This window comes from Talpa occidentalis, unplaced genomic scaffold (assembly GCF_014898055.3).
Source record: "Talpa occidentalis isolate TD23 unplaced genomic scaffold, MPIMG_talOcc4v2.1 talOcc4.10, whole genome shotgun sequence".
Classification (NCBI taxonomy): Eukaryota; Metazoa; Chordata; class Mammalia; order Eulipotyphla; family Talpidae; genus Talpa; species Talpa occidentalis.
This window is the reverse complement of record NW_023600993.1, coordinates 36,666,004-36,681,947: the sequence shown is the minus strand read 5'-3', so window position 1 is coordinate 36,681,947 and position 15,944 is coordinate 36,666,004. Positions and strand designations below refer to the sequence as shown.

General features: G+C 49.1%; 1 protein-coding gene across 2 annotated transcripts in view; it reads right to left on the bottom strand.

Moving 5' to 3' along the window:
* The window catches only part of NISCH (nischarin), a 34,753-nt gene that overhangs the window by 8,781 nt on the left and 10,028 nt on the right, over window positions 1-15,944 (bottom strand). Inside the window, exons 4-14 of one of the 2 annotated variants that reach the window (XM_037530373.2) lie at window positions 13,274-13,322; window positions 11,868-12,031; window positions 11,415-11,510; window positions 9,919-10,014; window positions 8,010-8,162; window positions 7,375-7,443; window positions 6,686-6,871; window positions 6,087-6,215; window positions 4,817-4,930; window positions 4,354-4,465; window positions 3-127 (exon numbers count right to left, since the gene is read on the bottom strand). In XM_037530373.2, the coding sequence (XP_037386270.1) occupies window positions 3-127; window positions 4,354-4,465; window positions 4,817-4,930; window positions 6,087-6,215; window positions 6,686-6,871; window positions 7,375-7,443; window positions 8,010-8,162; window positions 9,919-10,014; window positions 11,415-11,510; window positions 11,868-12,031; window positions 13,274-13,322 (1,293 nt within the window). The other variant, XM_037530379.2, reaches the window with a different exon arrangement.

The window sequence follows — 15,944 nt, the reverse complement described above, 5'->3', positions numbered from 1 at the left end:
ACCTGTCCTGCAGGGATGGACTCCAAAGAATCAGAGCATCCCCCGGCGATGGGCCGGTCCTCAGGAGTCAGACTGTCGGTGGATGAGAGGCTGCTGGCCAGGGCCTCCTCTTGCACGAACATGATTCCTGAAGAGACCAGGGGCAGGGGGCGGGGTGTAGGGCAGGCGGGGCAGGGAAAGCAGTCATTCAACAATCCGGGCTGGGCCCTTGGGCTATTGGCATGGCTGGGGGCTAATCAGACCTCCAAACCCAGACATGGAGTATAGAAGAAAATGTTAAAACTGAAATCTTAGAACAATTTGAAGAACAAATGACTGCTAATTTCATCTCAAGATAGGGGTGAGAGCTGAGCATAGATGCAAAGGAAGAAACTGAGATGTGACTACATAAAACTATTAAGTGATAAACCTAAATCAAAATGAAATGAAACAAGAAAAAAAGTGCTTGTAATATCTAACAAAGGCTTTATCTTTAATCTACAAACAGCTCTTACAGATACCAAAAAATGAGGGGAGAAAATTCCAGGAGATTGCAAAAAAAAAAAAAAAAAAAAAAATGAGAAGACACTGCACAGAATGATGGCCAACGGATGTAACAGGGAACAACAATGCTCACCCTGACAAATGATCAAAGAAGGGCAAGTTGGAGCGAGACACCAGTTTTGTCTCTCACTTTGGCAAAGGTCAGACTGATCATACAGCTCGAACTGGGCCTAACTGGGCAGAGGCAGGCACTGGCATGGGAGCTGGGAGAGCAGTTTGGCAGTATGTCCATCAAGAGCCTTAAATGTGTTCAGTGCTAGTGCTTTCTCCCAGGGCAAGGACAGAGAGGGGCGCTTCTTCCCCAATTTGACATCTCTGAGGAGTTTTGCAGACACACAACGGGGCAAGACCCTTCTTGCAGATTCCTGTTTCCTCGAGGGCTTCAAGGACAACCCACACCCAGTACCCATAACCTTTCCTGCAGGACACACCCCAGTGAGCCTCCCCGGGCCACTTCCCATGGACAGCACACTCTGACTCATGCACCCCGGGAAGCACACGGTGTTTCAACCCTGCTGAAATTGATGAATACAGCACACCTGGGCCCGTTACTTCAGATATTTTCAAGACTGATTGAGGGTAAAGTCTTTTTTTTTTTTTTTTTTTTAACATCTTCTTAGCTGCACTTGATTGGTGAACACTGGGCATTAATCCGTGGTTTAGCAGGTCTGGAGGAGCCCAGGGTTTCCCTCCACAACCCGGCTTTACCACCAAACAGTCCCCACAGCCCAATGAAATGACTGAGAACTCTCAAAGCCCCAGAGGTCACAGACTCTCATCTAGCTCAGCCACTGCGCAGGGACAGGACAATACACTTAGCCCAGGTCCTCCGTCCGCGGTTTAGGCAGACACAGGACCCGAGTTCGGACACCCCCACAGCGTGAAGCAACATGGGCTATGCACAGGCAACAAGGGCAGCAAGCAGTCATGCACGAAGCGCACTGCGGGGTCTAACCTGGGCTTTTGTCTGTGCGGCTGCTCTCTCCTGCAATACAGCCCTCTCCTACTCATCCTTTAAGAGTCCTCTCAAACACCATCTCCACCACAAAGTCCTTTCTGCTCTGGATGTAATCTTCTGCCTCTTACCAAGGCCCCCGAATCAATCTGCACTGTTGTACCTTGGGCATACAACTCAATTCCCCAAGAGGCTCCAAGTTCTTTAGCAGCACTGTCCTGGTCATCGTGAACTGCCCCCCCCCCCACCCACTCAGGACACAGGAGAGGGAAACCCTTACCGACCACTCTTCATGAGCCAGGAGAGCAGTACTAAACACTTCCCCAGCATTAGCTCATGCGCGCCTCTCATTTATTTACCACAATTCATCAAATCTAAGATGCGTGGATGTGGCGCCATCTCGGTCTTAGCAGAAGGTGTCCTCGGAAGGTTTTCACACGACTCCGTCAGGAATACCAGCTGGCTGACAGCGACTATGAGACGCCACTGACTGAAAGACGCATCTCAATTTCAGAGAAGTCACAAGGTGGATATGTGTGCATCTTAGAATCGATGAAGTAGGGTGTATCCATTTTACAGTTGAGAAAACAGCAACAGAGAGGTTACAAATCCTTGAGGGTACATGGCCAAGGACGGTGGGACACACCTAAGCCCAGGTGCCTAATCCTAAGCCCTTCTCTACAGCTTCCCCTCAGGCCCCAGATCTGGCCAGAGAATCAACCATGGCATTTTGCACTCAGCCCCTCTGCGTCACAGTCCTCCAAGGCTCCAACAAGCTGGCTAACAGTTCTGATGATCAGAGACCTGGTATCCACTGGACATCGCCCCCTTCAGGCAGGCGCAAGTGCTGAGTTTTTTCACAAGTAGGTTCCCGTCTATGGATCAGGCTGGAAGGGAAGCTGTTCACATACAGGAGAAATCCTTGCCCCTCCAGGTAAGACTCACTAGCACAAAATTAAACACAAACACCTGTGGATCCCTCCACATTAAGAAAAAAGCAACACTTTCTCACCCCTTCCTCCCGCAGCCCTGTTTGAATGCTGAGGAAATGTGGATAGAGACAGTCTCTCCACTTCCTTCCTGGACTGTGGTCTGTACAAACAAGTGGTCAGAAAGGGCCACTCAGGATGGGACGGGGACATCGGGAGAGTACAGACACCGGGGCCCAACCTTTGTTGTTTCTCACAAAAAGGAAAGAGATGTGCACACCAAGACATCCACTGCAGTTTATTTATAAGAGTGCAAATTTGGAAACATCTAAATGTCCAGTAGCTGGGAAAGGGAACACAGACAATGAGCAGCACTCGGGCGAGCCCCCAGAGTGAAGGTGAGGATGGGGGACTGAGGCCTAAGCCTCAACACCAATGGGCTGTGGCTGTGGCCTTGGGGACAGACCCTCTTCACCTGTGTGGTCTCTTCCTTACCAGCTGCTCCAGTTTGTGTTCACTCACACACTCACTCATTCGACTTCACAAATGTTGACTGCAGACCCCCCTCCCTGGCCTTGAGGACCAGCTGTAGCAGCACCCTGTCCCCCAGCAGCCTAGCCCTGCAGCTCCCTGCTGGCTCACCAGTGCTGTGGGCTACCAAAAAGGGCTTTTGCCCCACAGCAGGAGGCAGCATCAGGGAGGTTTCCTCACAACAATATAAACTCCTCTACCCTTGTACATTAAAAAAAAAAAAAAAACACCAAAAATTCTCAGCCAAGAATGTAACAAAAACAAATCAAGAATCACACTCTGACAGCTAACAGCACTGCTCCACTCTCACGACTCTGCAGCACAGAGTCACAAGCTGGTGGGTTGTCCTGACTGGGCTTTCTGACTTAACCTGAGTTCCTCTCTTCTTCCAACCAGCTCGTCCTCTCTTTTCTTCCTACCAAGTGTCCCTCTCTCACATGTGATGGTTGCAGCATTCTGTACCAGGGCTTAATCTTCCTCTCAGCCTGCCGTTGGCCGCATCCTATGTTTTGCTAGCATAAATAATGCTGCGGGGAGCATTTCCCCTCCCTTTCCCGTTATTTTATCCCACTAAGATAAAATCCCCACCAGTGGGGTTACCAGGTCAAGGGGTGGGAACGTTTTTCTGGCTCTTGAAACATAGGGTCAAACTGTTTTCCCAAGACCTCACACCAAGTTCTGCATCTCCAGGAGCCCGGGCGGGCGGCGTTCTTTCCTGTGTGTCCCGAGCCTCGGCTCCACTCGGGACGGCACACCCTCCCCCTCTTCCGTGGGGGCCAGGCCAGCAGACACTCTCATGGGACCTGCTTCACTCACTCATCTCCGAGGATGCCTGGGTTCAGAGGTGAAAGCCCTTTGAAAACGCTAAGACAGTGGGCAGGTAAAAGGGATTGGTCTTCCATGGGTCCATGGACGGCCCATGTAGCCCCACAAACAGTGTTTGAGGGCTGGGTCATACCACAAGAACCACAGAGAGACAAGGCAATGATTAAAAAAAAAACTTCCCACATAGGGATCAGGGTGCCTGACTCAGGAAGTAATAAAGCCTGACTTCCTGTAAACAAGGAGCCAATCTGCTCATACTGCCTGTGGGGGAATGGGGACCTCATGATCCAACAGCCCCAAACCTGGTCAAAGGTAGCCTCAGGGCCCCATTAGACACCCAAAGAAATTTGATGTAGGCTTCAGAACAACTGGGGGTCCACATTAAGCCAACAACAAGGCCAGGAACCTTGTGTGCCACCCGAGAGTAGTTGGCCTGCAGACAGTACCACACCCTCTCTGCCCCTGAGCCCTGTAGAGAGAAGGTGCTGGTACCGTTCCCAACCCAGCCCAGTCAGGGGACCCAAACAGGGCTTTGCAGCTCTGCTAAACAGACCACACATACACGATTACCTTGGTTGGAGAGGATAGGCTGGGGCAGAGAGGCTGAGCTCGGACCCATGGTGGGAGGGGAGCTGCTGGGTCTGACACAAGGAGCAGCTGAGAGCCGGGAATCCTCACTGACCTAAAGAAGAGCAGCCGAGTCAGCCCAGGAGTATGCAATAGAAAGGTCAGGAAGGATGTCATAGGTAGGGACATGAGTACAGACACTCAACAGTTTTCAAAGCATTGGTGACAGTGAAGGTGATCTCACCTAATCCCCAGTACCCTCATGTGGCAGGCAATATCACTATGCCCACCCCCATGTTACAATGAGAGTAAGTGGCATGACTTGCCCAAGGTCATGCAGCCTTAGTAGGATGTAGCCAGGACTCAGTGGTCTGGATGCTCCCAAGGCCCAGTTCCACTTAGAGTCAGCTCCTTCCTCAGCTAGCTCTTCACGGCTGCTCCTCCCACTTCTGACACAAAGACCCACCTTCTTCTCAGGGTTGTTCAATTTGGACTTGACTTCCTTGGCTTTCTGAATCGCTTTCAGCACTTCCACAGTGTCCAACTCCTTCTCTGTAGTTGCTGTGTTGTCCAGACAGACCTATGGAGTCCATAAAAGCTATCAACATCAGGGCTGGCAAGCATGGTGGGAGCAGAATGACATGGGAAGTGCCAAGGTGTGGGTTAGGCCTGGTGAGGACACAGGCGACCTCGGGAGCCTCACAGTCTACTGGGAGTTGAGCTCATCACCATCCATGGAAGTGACCTGGGAGTTTCTTAGGGTAGCCCAGGGAGGTTCCACACTGGGCAGTGTCTATCTCTGGGAGTCCCTCTCCAAGAAGGGGAGGTAGAGGGTCTGGGGTCCATTGAGAAGGCCCTTAGATGGCTGGGGTTGGGGGAAGATGGTGAGCCTCTAATTACAGCAGAACTCAAATCAGCAAAGAGCAAGTGAAGGCTTCTGAGCCAGAGAACTGGGAAGGCAAAGGCATGGGGAGCAGGCAAGGAGTCCCTGGCAGTTGGGGGTTGGTAGTCAGTGTGGTCTAATGAGGGAAGCTGATCTCCAGGGCCTGGAGAGGAGCTGACACTGCAACATGTGGTCTGAGAGCCTCCCAAGGTTTGGAACAGGGAAGGGAAGAGATGATATCTCGTCAACAATGTCTTGATAGTATTGAGAAAGGGGCACCCAGGGCTGAAAAGAGATGGAGGGGGAGTGTGGGAAGGTGGGGAAAACATGCAAAGAATGGAGTCAGGCCTGCTCGAGACTGAAAAACTGAACCTGGCTAAGAACCTGCTCGGTTGGCACAGCACAGGCGGCCAGACTCACTCAGCTGGCAGCAGATAATGGGTACACCTATACTGGCAAAGGTGGGCAAACCCTCTGGATTTGTAGTCTATGGCAAAAGATGGCCCAGGAAATGTGATTAAAGTCTCTTATTTTTGACTCTTGCCTACAATAAACATTATTGTTCAAAAACTGGAGGACAGGCCCCCTGGCCTGAAGCTGTGACAGAGGTAACATGAAGGAAGACCACTGGGGATAACAGTGGCTGGTGACCCCCAAGATGAAACAGGAGGAACAAGGAAGTCTTTTCCTGGGGAGCAGAGGACTAACCAGAATTAAAAGGCATTTTGGGAATGGACGTTCTTCTGAAGCAGGCAAGCACAGAACAGTAGGCATTACTCCCCAGCTCTGCGTGAGTGAACATGGATTGTCTGGACTGTCTAACAGAGCTGACACCCCACCTCCAGCAGCTTACCTCGGAGGCCCTCTCTCCAAACTGAGCCAGCACCTTGGTCCTGTAGTCGGGAATGATACTCAGAGGGTTGTTCAGCAGGGCTACATGCTCCAGACACGGGAGGCTGCCTATGCACTTGACTTCTTCCATCTGCAAGGCATGAGTTCCAGTCCCAAATCCCTTATTTTAACACTTTAGTAACAGGACATATTTGATGCCCCCACCTTTTAAAAAAAAAATTCATTTTTTTATGCATAGAAGAAATGGGGTATAGGCCAGAGGTGGGGGGAGGGAAGAGGATTCACCAGAGGCAGAGTGGGGAGCAGAAAAAGCGGATCTACTGAAATACACTGCTGAGGGGAGCAGCGGGTAAGACAGGAGAGGTCTGCTGCGCCATGTGGGTAGCTCCCTAGCCAGGGATCAAACTCATGCTGCAGTGGCTGGTGATAGCTTAATGGCACTGAGACTATAACCCCTGCACCACCAGGAGGCCCTGATGACCCCTTTAAAATAAAACAAACAAAAAAAGATAAAATAAAACAAAGCTTATCATTCTCCTTGGTGATTAACACTAAGGCCACCCAAACTAGAACCTAGAGACCCCCTGAGATGTGGCTTACCTGTTCAATTCTATTGTTGCTGAGATCCAGGTTGACCAGGGAATAGAGTTTGTGCAGGCTGCTCAGACTCTCCAAGTGGTTGCCTGCCAAGTTCAGAGTCTTGATGTTCCCCAATTTGGTGTGAACCCCTTCCAAGGTGGACAGCTTGTTATAAGACAAGTCTAGATGCACAAGGTTGTACAGGTGCTACAGCAGGATAGAGAACAGGGAAAAGTGGTTCAGGTCGACTTCCATGACACTTCGATGTCATGGGTCTCCCAACCTAAAATGACTAGCTCTGCAGTTGCTTCCATTCATCCTGATAGTTAATTGGGAAAGAAACCCACCTTCAGCCCCCACTGCAGAGGAAGGACCACCCACAGGGTACAAGTACATTTTGAAAATGAGGTTGTGCATCTTCATGACAGAAATGAACCATCTTTATCACTCTTAATGTGTTTTTATGAATATTTTCTAGTTCTCTGGAGCTATAGCAACTATCACTTAGTACATCATTGGGACCCTAAAGGATGGCAGCAGCCCCTGCCCCTACAACCTCAGGTGCAGACATCTCTGGGTGCCTGTGAAAGAAAACCCCAGGGTATGACCACACTGCCAAGGCTGCGTCAATCTTCTGAATAATCAGAAGATTGGACAGGACCTCACAAGACACCTGCAAGGTGGCAACAGTCTCCAAAGACATTTATTACCTGCAGATTGTCCACAACCAGCACTCCATTGTGACTCAGGTCCAGGAACTCAATCTTTGGAATCAGTTTCTTGTGAAAGAAAAGAAAACACCTGAGAGTCTGGTGGATGAACACCCTTGAACTTTCTATCAACCAGAGACTCCTGGGTTGGCCGTTTCTGCGTGGCTGACGTGACACCTCTGGGTGACCACCCACAGGACCATGCTCACAGGAACACAGTGCAGAGCATGACCCAGTGTTGTTACAGAACACTTGATCATGAAAATGACAAACAGTAAGGTCCCAGAGAATAAATCCATCCTTTTTCAACCCTACCTACAACCACCAAGAAGCACAAATAAAGGAACTACACATCTGGAATCCACAGAAGCGTTTTTCCATTTCACAACCTGAGAGTTGATTCTATCACTTAACTGTTTTTGATATATGTCAAATGTATTTGTAATTACTGTAATTCAACTGGCTCTAACCACTATCTCATCTAATTTAAATAATTCCATTCGGAGTTGCAGGCAATGCACATAGCGCTAGAAACAGGTTTTCTATGGTCCTTCTAGAAAAAGGCTGGTTAAATACCCACCCTCAGGGTTTGGTCAGGCCAGAGAAGCCCCTGGGGCCCACTGCTGAGATCATACCACAGACTCATCAATCTCAGAGATGCTGTTGTGGCTCAGGTCCAGAGTGGTCAATGCTTGCCACGTGGGGATGATGGCAGTCACAGGGCCTTCTAGGGCTGTGCCTTCTGGCTCCCACTCATCAAATTCCGAGGCTTCAGGAACAAGGACTTCCTGTATAAGAACATCTGTTGAGCACACTCTTGGGCCCTCACGCAACACTCATTGGCAGTACAATCATTGCAAAATTTCAGGAAGGGCTTGAGCATATTTAGCATGTGGAAGTGGACTTGCATTTAAATGGGGCTTCATACGTCTTCAAATGATTGTGAAATAAATGAAAAGCTCAGCAACATAACCACCACTTGGAATATATTTTGGTCCTGCTTCAGGAGCAAATGCTTTTCAAGCCCACAAAGTCCAGACAGCAAAAAAAAAAAAAAAAAAAGCAATATGGTGATGCCTTTTCTGGCCTAAATCTGAGAGACTGAGGTCAGAATTCATAGCGTCTCCAGGCAACTACACTTGGCACAGCGGTCCCCACAATGAGCAGGCGGCCTTTTTAACCATTATTTCACAAGGATAAACTTCAACAATGCCAAGATAAAGATAGCAGCACAGAGCGCAGGGACACAATTGGAAAGGAGGCAGGCAAGCCTCCTCACTTGACTTTTCAGACCCCAAAGACTTCTCCTTTCTCAAAGGACCATTCAGGTCCCTCGATGGGGACAGACTCTCTATATCCTTGTTCTAGATAAACCTCCTTCTTTCAGTCAATAACCAGAAGAGAATTTCCATCAAACTCCAGTGTGGATCAGACATTTTAAGTCATGAAACTATACACTATGGAAAAAAATAAAATAAAAAATTAAAGTAACTGCTATGCTTTTCCTTTACCTGGAGAAGGATTTTATCATTACTATTAAACAATCCAAAAAAAGGCAAATAGAAACCTCTTTTATTCTCAATTTCAGAATTTCAGTTGCTGACGTACAAAGAGCCTGGCGTATCCACCACCTCACCCCATGCCCTGGCGGCTCTACTGAGAATAAGATGCAAGCAAATGTGAAGCCAAAGCTTTTTTAGCTTAGAGAAACATTTACATTAACCACTCTGATAAACATCCTGCCACTTGCCACTGAATAACAATTTGCTCATCAAAATCCAGTGACTTCGGGGGGCGGGGAGAGGGAAGAGAAGAGTTCCCTAAAGTATCATTAAACAGTGTAGATTTTTTAAAAAATATATAGACTTTTATTCATATCTCTTACATCACTGTGTATTCCCCACCAATTCACCCGTGAACCTTACCATAGTCCCTTGTGCTCTTCTCTCCCATTTTGAACCCTTTTCCTCCCCCTCCCTCACAGAATTATCTTTCATTTATGATTGCCTGATAGTTTTTTTTTTTAAAAAAGATTTATTTATTTATTTATACAAGCACTGGTACAGTCAGAAGCGCGGGAGGGTGAGAGAATTCACCAGAGCCAGAGCGGGGAGCAGAACGGGCAGACTGACGAAATTCACTGCTGAGGGGAGCAGCGGGTGCGGCAGGAGAGGTCTACATGCCATGTGAGACCCTTGCCGGAGGCTGGGGATCGAACTGGTGCCGCAGAGGCTGCGGGCAGTTTCGCAGCCCAGTGCTCAACCGCTGTGCCACCAGGGAGGCCCTAGTTTGTTTATTATTTTTTTCCCCAGATCCCTTATTTGGTTTCAACTTATAGAAGGAATACAGGGGAACCAAACAGTGTAGATTTTTGATGAAGACACAGACTACAGTATCTCATGGCTGCGACAGGCCAGGAGGTCCCACTTGAGTTTATCTACCCAGAAGCAGGTCTGGTTTCTGGCAGACAGGTGGGGGTGGGGCAGGATCAGTGTAGGGCCCTGCCCAGCAGACAGCCCTGGGTGGGAAACAAGTAGCACTGACCTTCATTGAGGTTGCAGAGAAGCGGACGCTCATGGTGGCTAAGGTGGGCTTTGATGCCACCAGCCCACAAATGTGCTTAGCATCACAGTGACTTATCTGTAACAAGGAAAAACTGCATCTCAGAAACATTATCTTTGCTCCATTAGCAGTCCCAGGAAGTGGGTGTTTGTCATCCATACATAAAAAGAACACAACCACTGATGAGCCCAAACCCTTACAGACAGAAGGCAACTCAAACTTTTAAGTCTTTGTCCCCACTGTTAGAGCTGACTAAACATTCTCTCACAATGAACTGTGAACCCCATGTTCCCTGCTTCTTGGGGGCTAGATAGGGAGACAGAAAACATAGGCTCTGGAGAGCAAGGGGCTTCCGCCACACCGCTAATGTGGTGGTCTTTCCTGCTCACTCAGCCCCAGTTCACTGGCCTCAGCTGTCCTGCACTGAGTGATGGAGGGGTATAGTCAAAGCACTCTCCAGGGTTTTATATACCCACAGACTCCAAGCCTCAGCCAGCTGAGTCAGGGCTGGGTAGGGCACTGCTCTAACCTACTAGTCCTTACTTGGCCTGCACCACTCAAGGCACACACCACAAGCTCACATCAAAGGAAATGGTCCTCAAGGTCTGTAAGACCAGCCCAGTATGCTTTCGGCAGACCAGTTCAAAAGGTAGCAGAAGTTGGAATTGGCTGAATTCAGACCCTGGCTTTCTCAGTAACTGTTATTCTGGCCAAACTTCCTGTCTTAATGCCCTAAGCCTCAGTTTCCTCCACTGTAAAATGGGAAAAGAAGTGCTAACTTCATAGTGATGATGGGATGATTTCATGAAGGAGTGGACATCAGACAAAGGGCTGAACACAAAAGCCAAGCTCAAGAAAGATGCTTTTTTTGTGTGTGTGTGGGACCCTTGCCGGTGGCTGGGGATTGAACTGGCATTGCAGAGGGTGAGGGCAGCCTCGCAATCCAGCGCTCAACTGCTGCACCACCAGGGGAGGCCCAAGAAAGGTGCTTTAAAACATAATTGAATCCCCTTTTGTTTTTAAAAATGGTACCAAAGCTGTGAACCCAGAAGAGTTCAGCAATGAGCAACGCAAAGTTTTTCTTGAGGTGTGGGCACACAGAGAGCAGAACTCTCAAAGCCCTTTGCTGATCTGCCTTGGGAAACACAGACTTGGAACTAGCTCTACCCGATCCTCAGGATGGCTTCCTAGACTGCAACTCAAACAAGAATACCCAGCAGGAACCAGCCCTGGTGATCCATCCTGTCCAAAAGCTGTTTAAGTCAGGAGTGGAGACACACAGACCAGTCAAGAATTGAGACCTTTCTCTGCCTTCAGATGGGCCTGACTTACCTAGATGCCATATACTGTCAAACTCAAAAGCAACAGCCACCTTATGATTAAACCCAGACATCTGACATCAACAATATTCCCTAGTAGGATAGTCACATGCCTGTGCGGGCTCAGCCCTGACTGTACTCCAGTGGCTCTGACCTTACCTCCACCTGGTGAAGAGACTTGAATATTGACAGATCAAAAGGCAGGAGCTGCTCCCGAATGTTGCTGGTCCCCAAAGGTCCTTCTGTGCCAGAAACCTACAGCCACAGATACAGCTCAAATTAGAATGCTGTTGCAAGCTGTCCCCATCTACTATCATTGGATAGTGCAAAACCCCACTAGAATCTTTGCTTGGCTATGTGAAGTACCCCCACTCACCACTTCCGTGGTTAACAAAGCAGGCTAAAGCTGAGGTTTAAAGCAAGGGGACATAGGGTCATGACTGCCCCCTAGTGCTCAAAGTCAGAATCACAGTACCAAGAACACCAAAGGTGTTCCTTCCCCAGTTGGCCCAGAGTCTCTTTCACACACACTACCTGGCAGTGAGCTATTGGACCCCGCTGGCTACATGCTCACACTGAGGGGCTCTCATGACTGGGCTGCTGCAGCTTTACCTTAAGGTACTTAAGGCGACAGGTGAAATCCAGGATGTGCCCGAGGTCAGTCTTGGCGTCTCCGCTGGCGCATGTGGGCTTTCCCTGCCGTAGCTGCTCTGTGACGGCATACAGCTGCAGGGGTCCAATGGCAAAGACCTCGCCAGCCCCCAGAAGCTGTTCTCCTGCAACAGCCATGTCCCATAAGGTGAGCGACAGCCCCAGCCCTGGCCAGGGGATCTGCCCATCTGGCCAACAGTTAAGAAGCACCCATATGTGCACGGCACAGCATCAGGATGGGGCCATGACCTGAGCGTGCAGTAGCAGTTGTCCTCCTGAGCTCACACTGGACACAGGGCAGACCCTGGGTACAGGATTACAAAGGAGGGAAGGGCCGTGGGAATGTGCAGACGGTGAGCCTCCCTGAGGTGAGGCTAAGTCCAGATCTGAGGCACCAGGCCAGGGTAAGGCTGATGTGAGGTTGCACAGTAGGTAATGGAGACACACTGTAATCTCCATGGGCTACATATCTGGAGGTTAAATTCTCTGAGGTCAGCAGGAAATCTGAGCCAGACAGACTGGCATTTGGTCCCTGCCCTGCTTCTTCCTGCCATGAACCCTCAAGGAGGCTCCTAGTTACTCAGTATTCTCCCCTGTATCTCTTGGGAGGAAAGTAGTAAGATGCCAAACACAGGACTGGACCATTACAAATTAGCAACCATTACTGTGCTCTCTGCCAGGGCCCAGACCTGTGGATGGCTTCTGCTTGCCATTTGAACCCTTTTTCTTTTTCTTTTTCTTTTTTTTTTTTTAAAGATTTATTTATTCATGCACACAAGAGCTGGGGTACAGGCCAGAGGTGTTGGGGGTGAGAGGATTCACCAGAGACAGAGTGGGGAACAGAACAGGCAAACTGACCGAAGGACACTGCTGAGGGGCGCAGTGGGCAAGCCAGGAGAGGTCTGTGGTGCCACGTGGGCTCCTCCCTGGCCGGGGATCGAACTCGAGCTGCAGTGGCTTTGGACAGCCTCATAGGCTGCATCCCAACCTCCAGCGCCACCAGGAAGGCCCGCCATCTGAACCCTTTCAGCTAAGGACAAGGGAGAGGCAAGAGGCTAGCAGGCCACACATCTTCCAGAATTCTACCATTAGCTTTGGAGTTAAATCTGAGCCTGGGGTTAGCCTTGAACATGGGGCTCAAGAATCTTAAAGTGAAGGACCACAGCTCCTCAGAACTAGCTGCCTACAAAGCTGGTAGGTTTGGCTAAAGACCAGTCCAGGGATTTGGGCAACACCAGGGAGGTGGGCCCTAGCAAGGACTCACTTTGCACAGCACAACAGATAGAGTTCTCTGCCACCTTGGACTCTTGACAGCTTAACTGGGTGAGCAAGTTGCACCCAGTATTTCACGATACCTGGCCACATACCTTTTTCAAAGAGCTCCTCAGCCAGTGCCGCAGTGATGCCATTTATCTCCTGCAGAGTAAACAGAACCAGCAGTTAGAAAGTCTGTCTATCCCCCAGTCACTGGGATGTGGCACATTCCCTGCTATCTACCTCTACCCTTTCTGCTGTGGTAATTCCAGCTCTCAAAAGTGTGTATGTGTGTGTGTGTGGGGGGGGGGGGGCAGAGAAGAATAAACCAACAATGAACCAAGGTATTTAGAAAGGGAAACTAAAGAGTCCCAGTTATGTGGACTATATTTGAAACGACTCCTCAAAAGGAGAATGGAAAGTAGACTTGTGCCCCAATTCCACAAACATATGGGCACTGGCTGAAAACACAAGCCCCAGGAGGCTGGCAAGGCTTGGCTATGTTAAGGGTTGCTGGACAATCAACAGCAATCCAAACTAGTCCTGAGAGATCCCAGGAGAAGGCATGGTAGAGTCCTGTTTCTTCCAGAAAAGAGGTGCCCATTATTCCGCCGAAATAATGGACCTCCCAGAATCAACCCTCTCCAAGAGTAACCAGTTCTTTTTTTTCTGTTCCAAAAGTATCTTAGGAAAGCATGAACACTTGTTCTCTTCCTGTGCTCATCCATCAAGTCTTGCAACAATATCACCCAGGGTCATTGGAAAGAGGTTAGGAAAGGATTTCCTTTTAGAACCATGTGTTAAAGGAGACGTGGCAAGGATAAGCCTTCAGTCCTGTTAATAGCTGAGGTGCTGGTACCTTACTCCTCACTGGGTTAACTGCGCACTTACGATACATTGGCTCACTCAATCCCAATATCCTATGTGAACAACAGGTTATTTTGAACTCTGTTTCACAGATGAGCAAACGGAGGTGGAGAGGTACTGTTAACCTCCACTTTTATCTGGCTAGAAACTAGCAATGCCACACTCTCCTGCATTTGGCCTCTGTACACACCCAGCTGCTTCAGCACTTCAGTGATGTAATCGTGGGGTTAGAAGGGCCCCATATCCACAGCTTAGAATTTTAACTGACAAATGGCAGCCAAAAGGACTTTCCATAAACAGGTCCAGATGGAGGCTGCACAATGGCCTGTTGCTCACAGGAACATCCCCGCCACAAGGACACGCCATTCACATGTTTATGGGACTTGAGCAGCACCAGGTGCAGAAGACAAGGTGTCCTTTTCCTGTTTTTCTCTTTTGTTGTTTGTCTCTTTTATATATAATGGCTATTTTATTTTTATTTTTTTTTAATAGAGGCATGCTTTTTTATTTATTTGTTTGCTGGTTTGTTTGTTTTATTTATACATGCACTGGGTACAGTCAGAAGCGCGGGAGGGTGAGAGAATTCACCAGAGCCAGAGCGGGGAGCAGAACAGGCAGAAGGACTGAAGTACACTGCTGAGGGGAGCAGCGGGCGGCAGGAGAGGTCTGCACGCCATGTGGGACCCTCCTCCGGTGGCCGGGGAGCAGCCGGGGATCGAACCGGCGCCGCAGAGGCCGCGCGCAGCTTCGCAACCCAGCGCTCAACCGCTGCGCCACCGGGGAGGCCCTATAATGGCTATTTTAAAGGCTGCTTATACAAATATGTTCCCTGTCTGTTTATGCCTTTTACCTTCTGTCACAGAAGCTTTCCAGACTTGAGAGGATTTTCAGTTTACGCTGTTTATTTTTTTATTTTTTAAAGATTTATTTATGCATCCAAGAGCTGGGGTACAGGCCAGAGATGCAGGGGGTGAGGGGATTCACTAGAGACAGAGTAGGCAACAGAACAGGCAGACTGACTGAAATACACTGCTGAGGGGAGCAGCGGGCGAGACAGGAGAGGTCTGCTGCACCATGTGGGTTTCTCCCAGACCAGCTGGCGATCGAACTCACACTGCAGAGGCTGTGGATTGCTTCATAGTGCGGTGCTTAACACTTTGAGCTGCCAGGGAGGCCCCAGTTTACACTGTTTAACCTGTGATTTTTCTCCTTTGTGATTTTCCCAGCCCAAGATTATAAAAATTCCCATTTTTTTCTCTTACTACTTTAATTGTATCTTTTAAAAATGGGCCTATTTCTTTTTTTAATGTGTCTATTTATTTAATCTGCTTGAAATTATTTAGGTAGTACGTGAGAATAACTCCCTCTTCTTGGGGCCTCCCGGGTGGCGCAAGGGGTTAAGACACAAACTATGAAGCTGTCCGCAGCCACTGCAGCACGAGTTCGATCCCCCAGCCAGCCACGGAGCAACCCACATGGCGCAGCAGACCTCTCCTGATGGCCCGCCCGCTGCTCCCCTCAGCAGTGTACTTCCGTCAATCTGCCTGTTCTGTTCCCCACTCTGTCTCTAGTGAATCCTCTCACCCCCCCACACCTCTGGCCTGTACCCCAGCTCTTGTATGCATAAAAAAAAAGAGTAACTCCCTCTTCCCCTCACAAATGGACAAAAAACTAGAGAGGAAAGTGAGCAAAGGCAGCCCCAGTATTAAAGAGCTCAGTTTGACAAATGCAGGGTCAAATGCCAAAGATCACCAGAGGTCCAAAGCAGGCTCTGAGCAGGAGAGGCTCCAATTTGTGAGAAGTTATCAGGTCACAGTTCACTCTGAAGTTCAACTATGGAGTCTTGCAACAACTTAAGTTCAATCACATTTTCCTTGATTGCTGTGAAGAATTTCAAATGACTCAAATGCTTGTCTC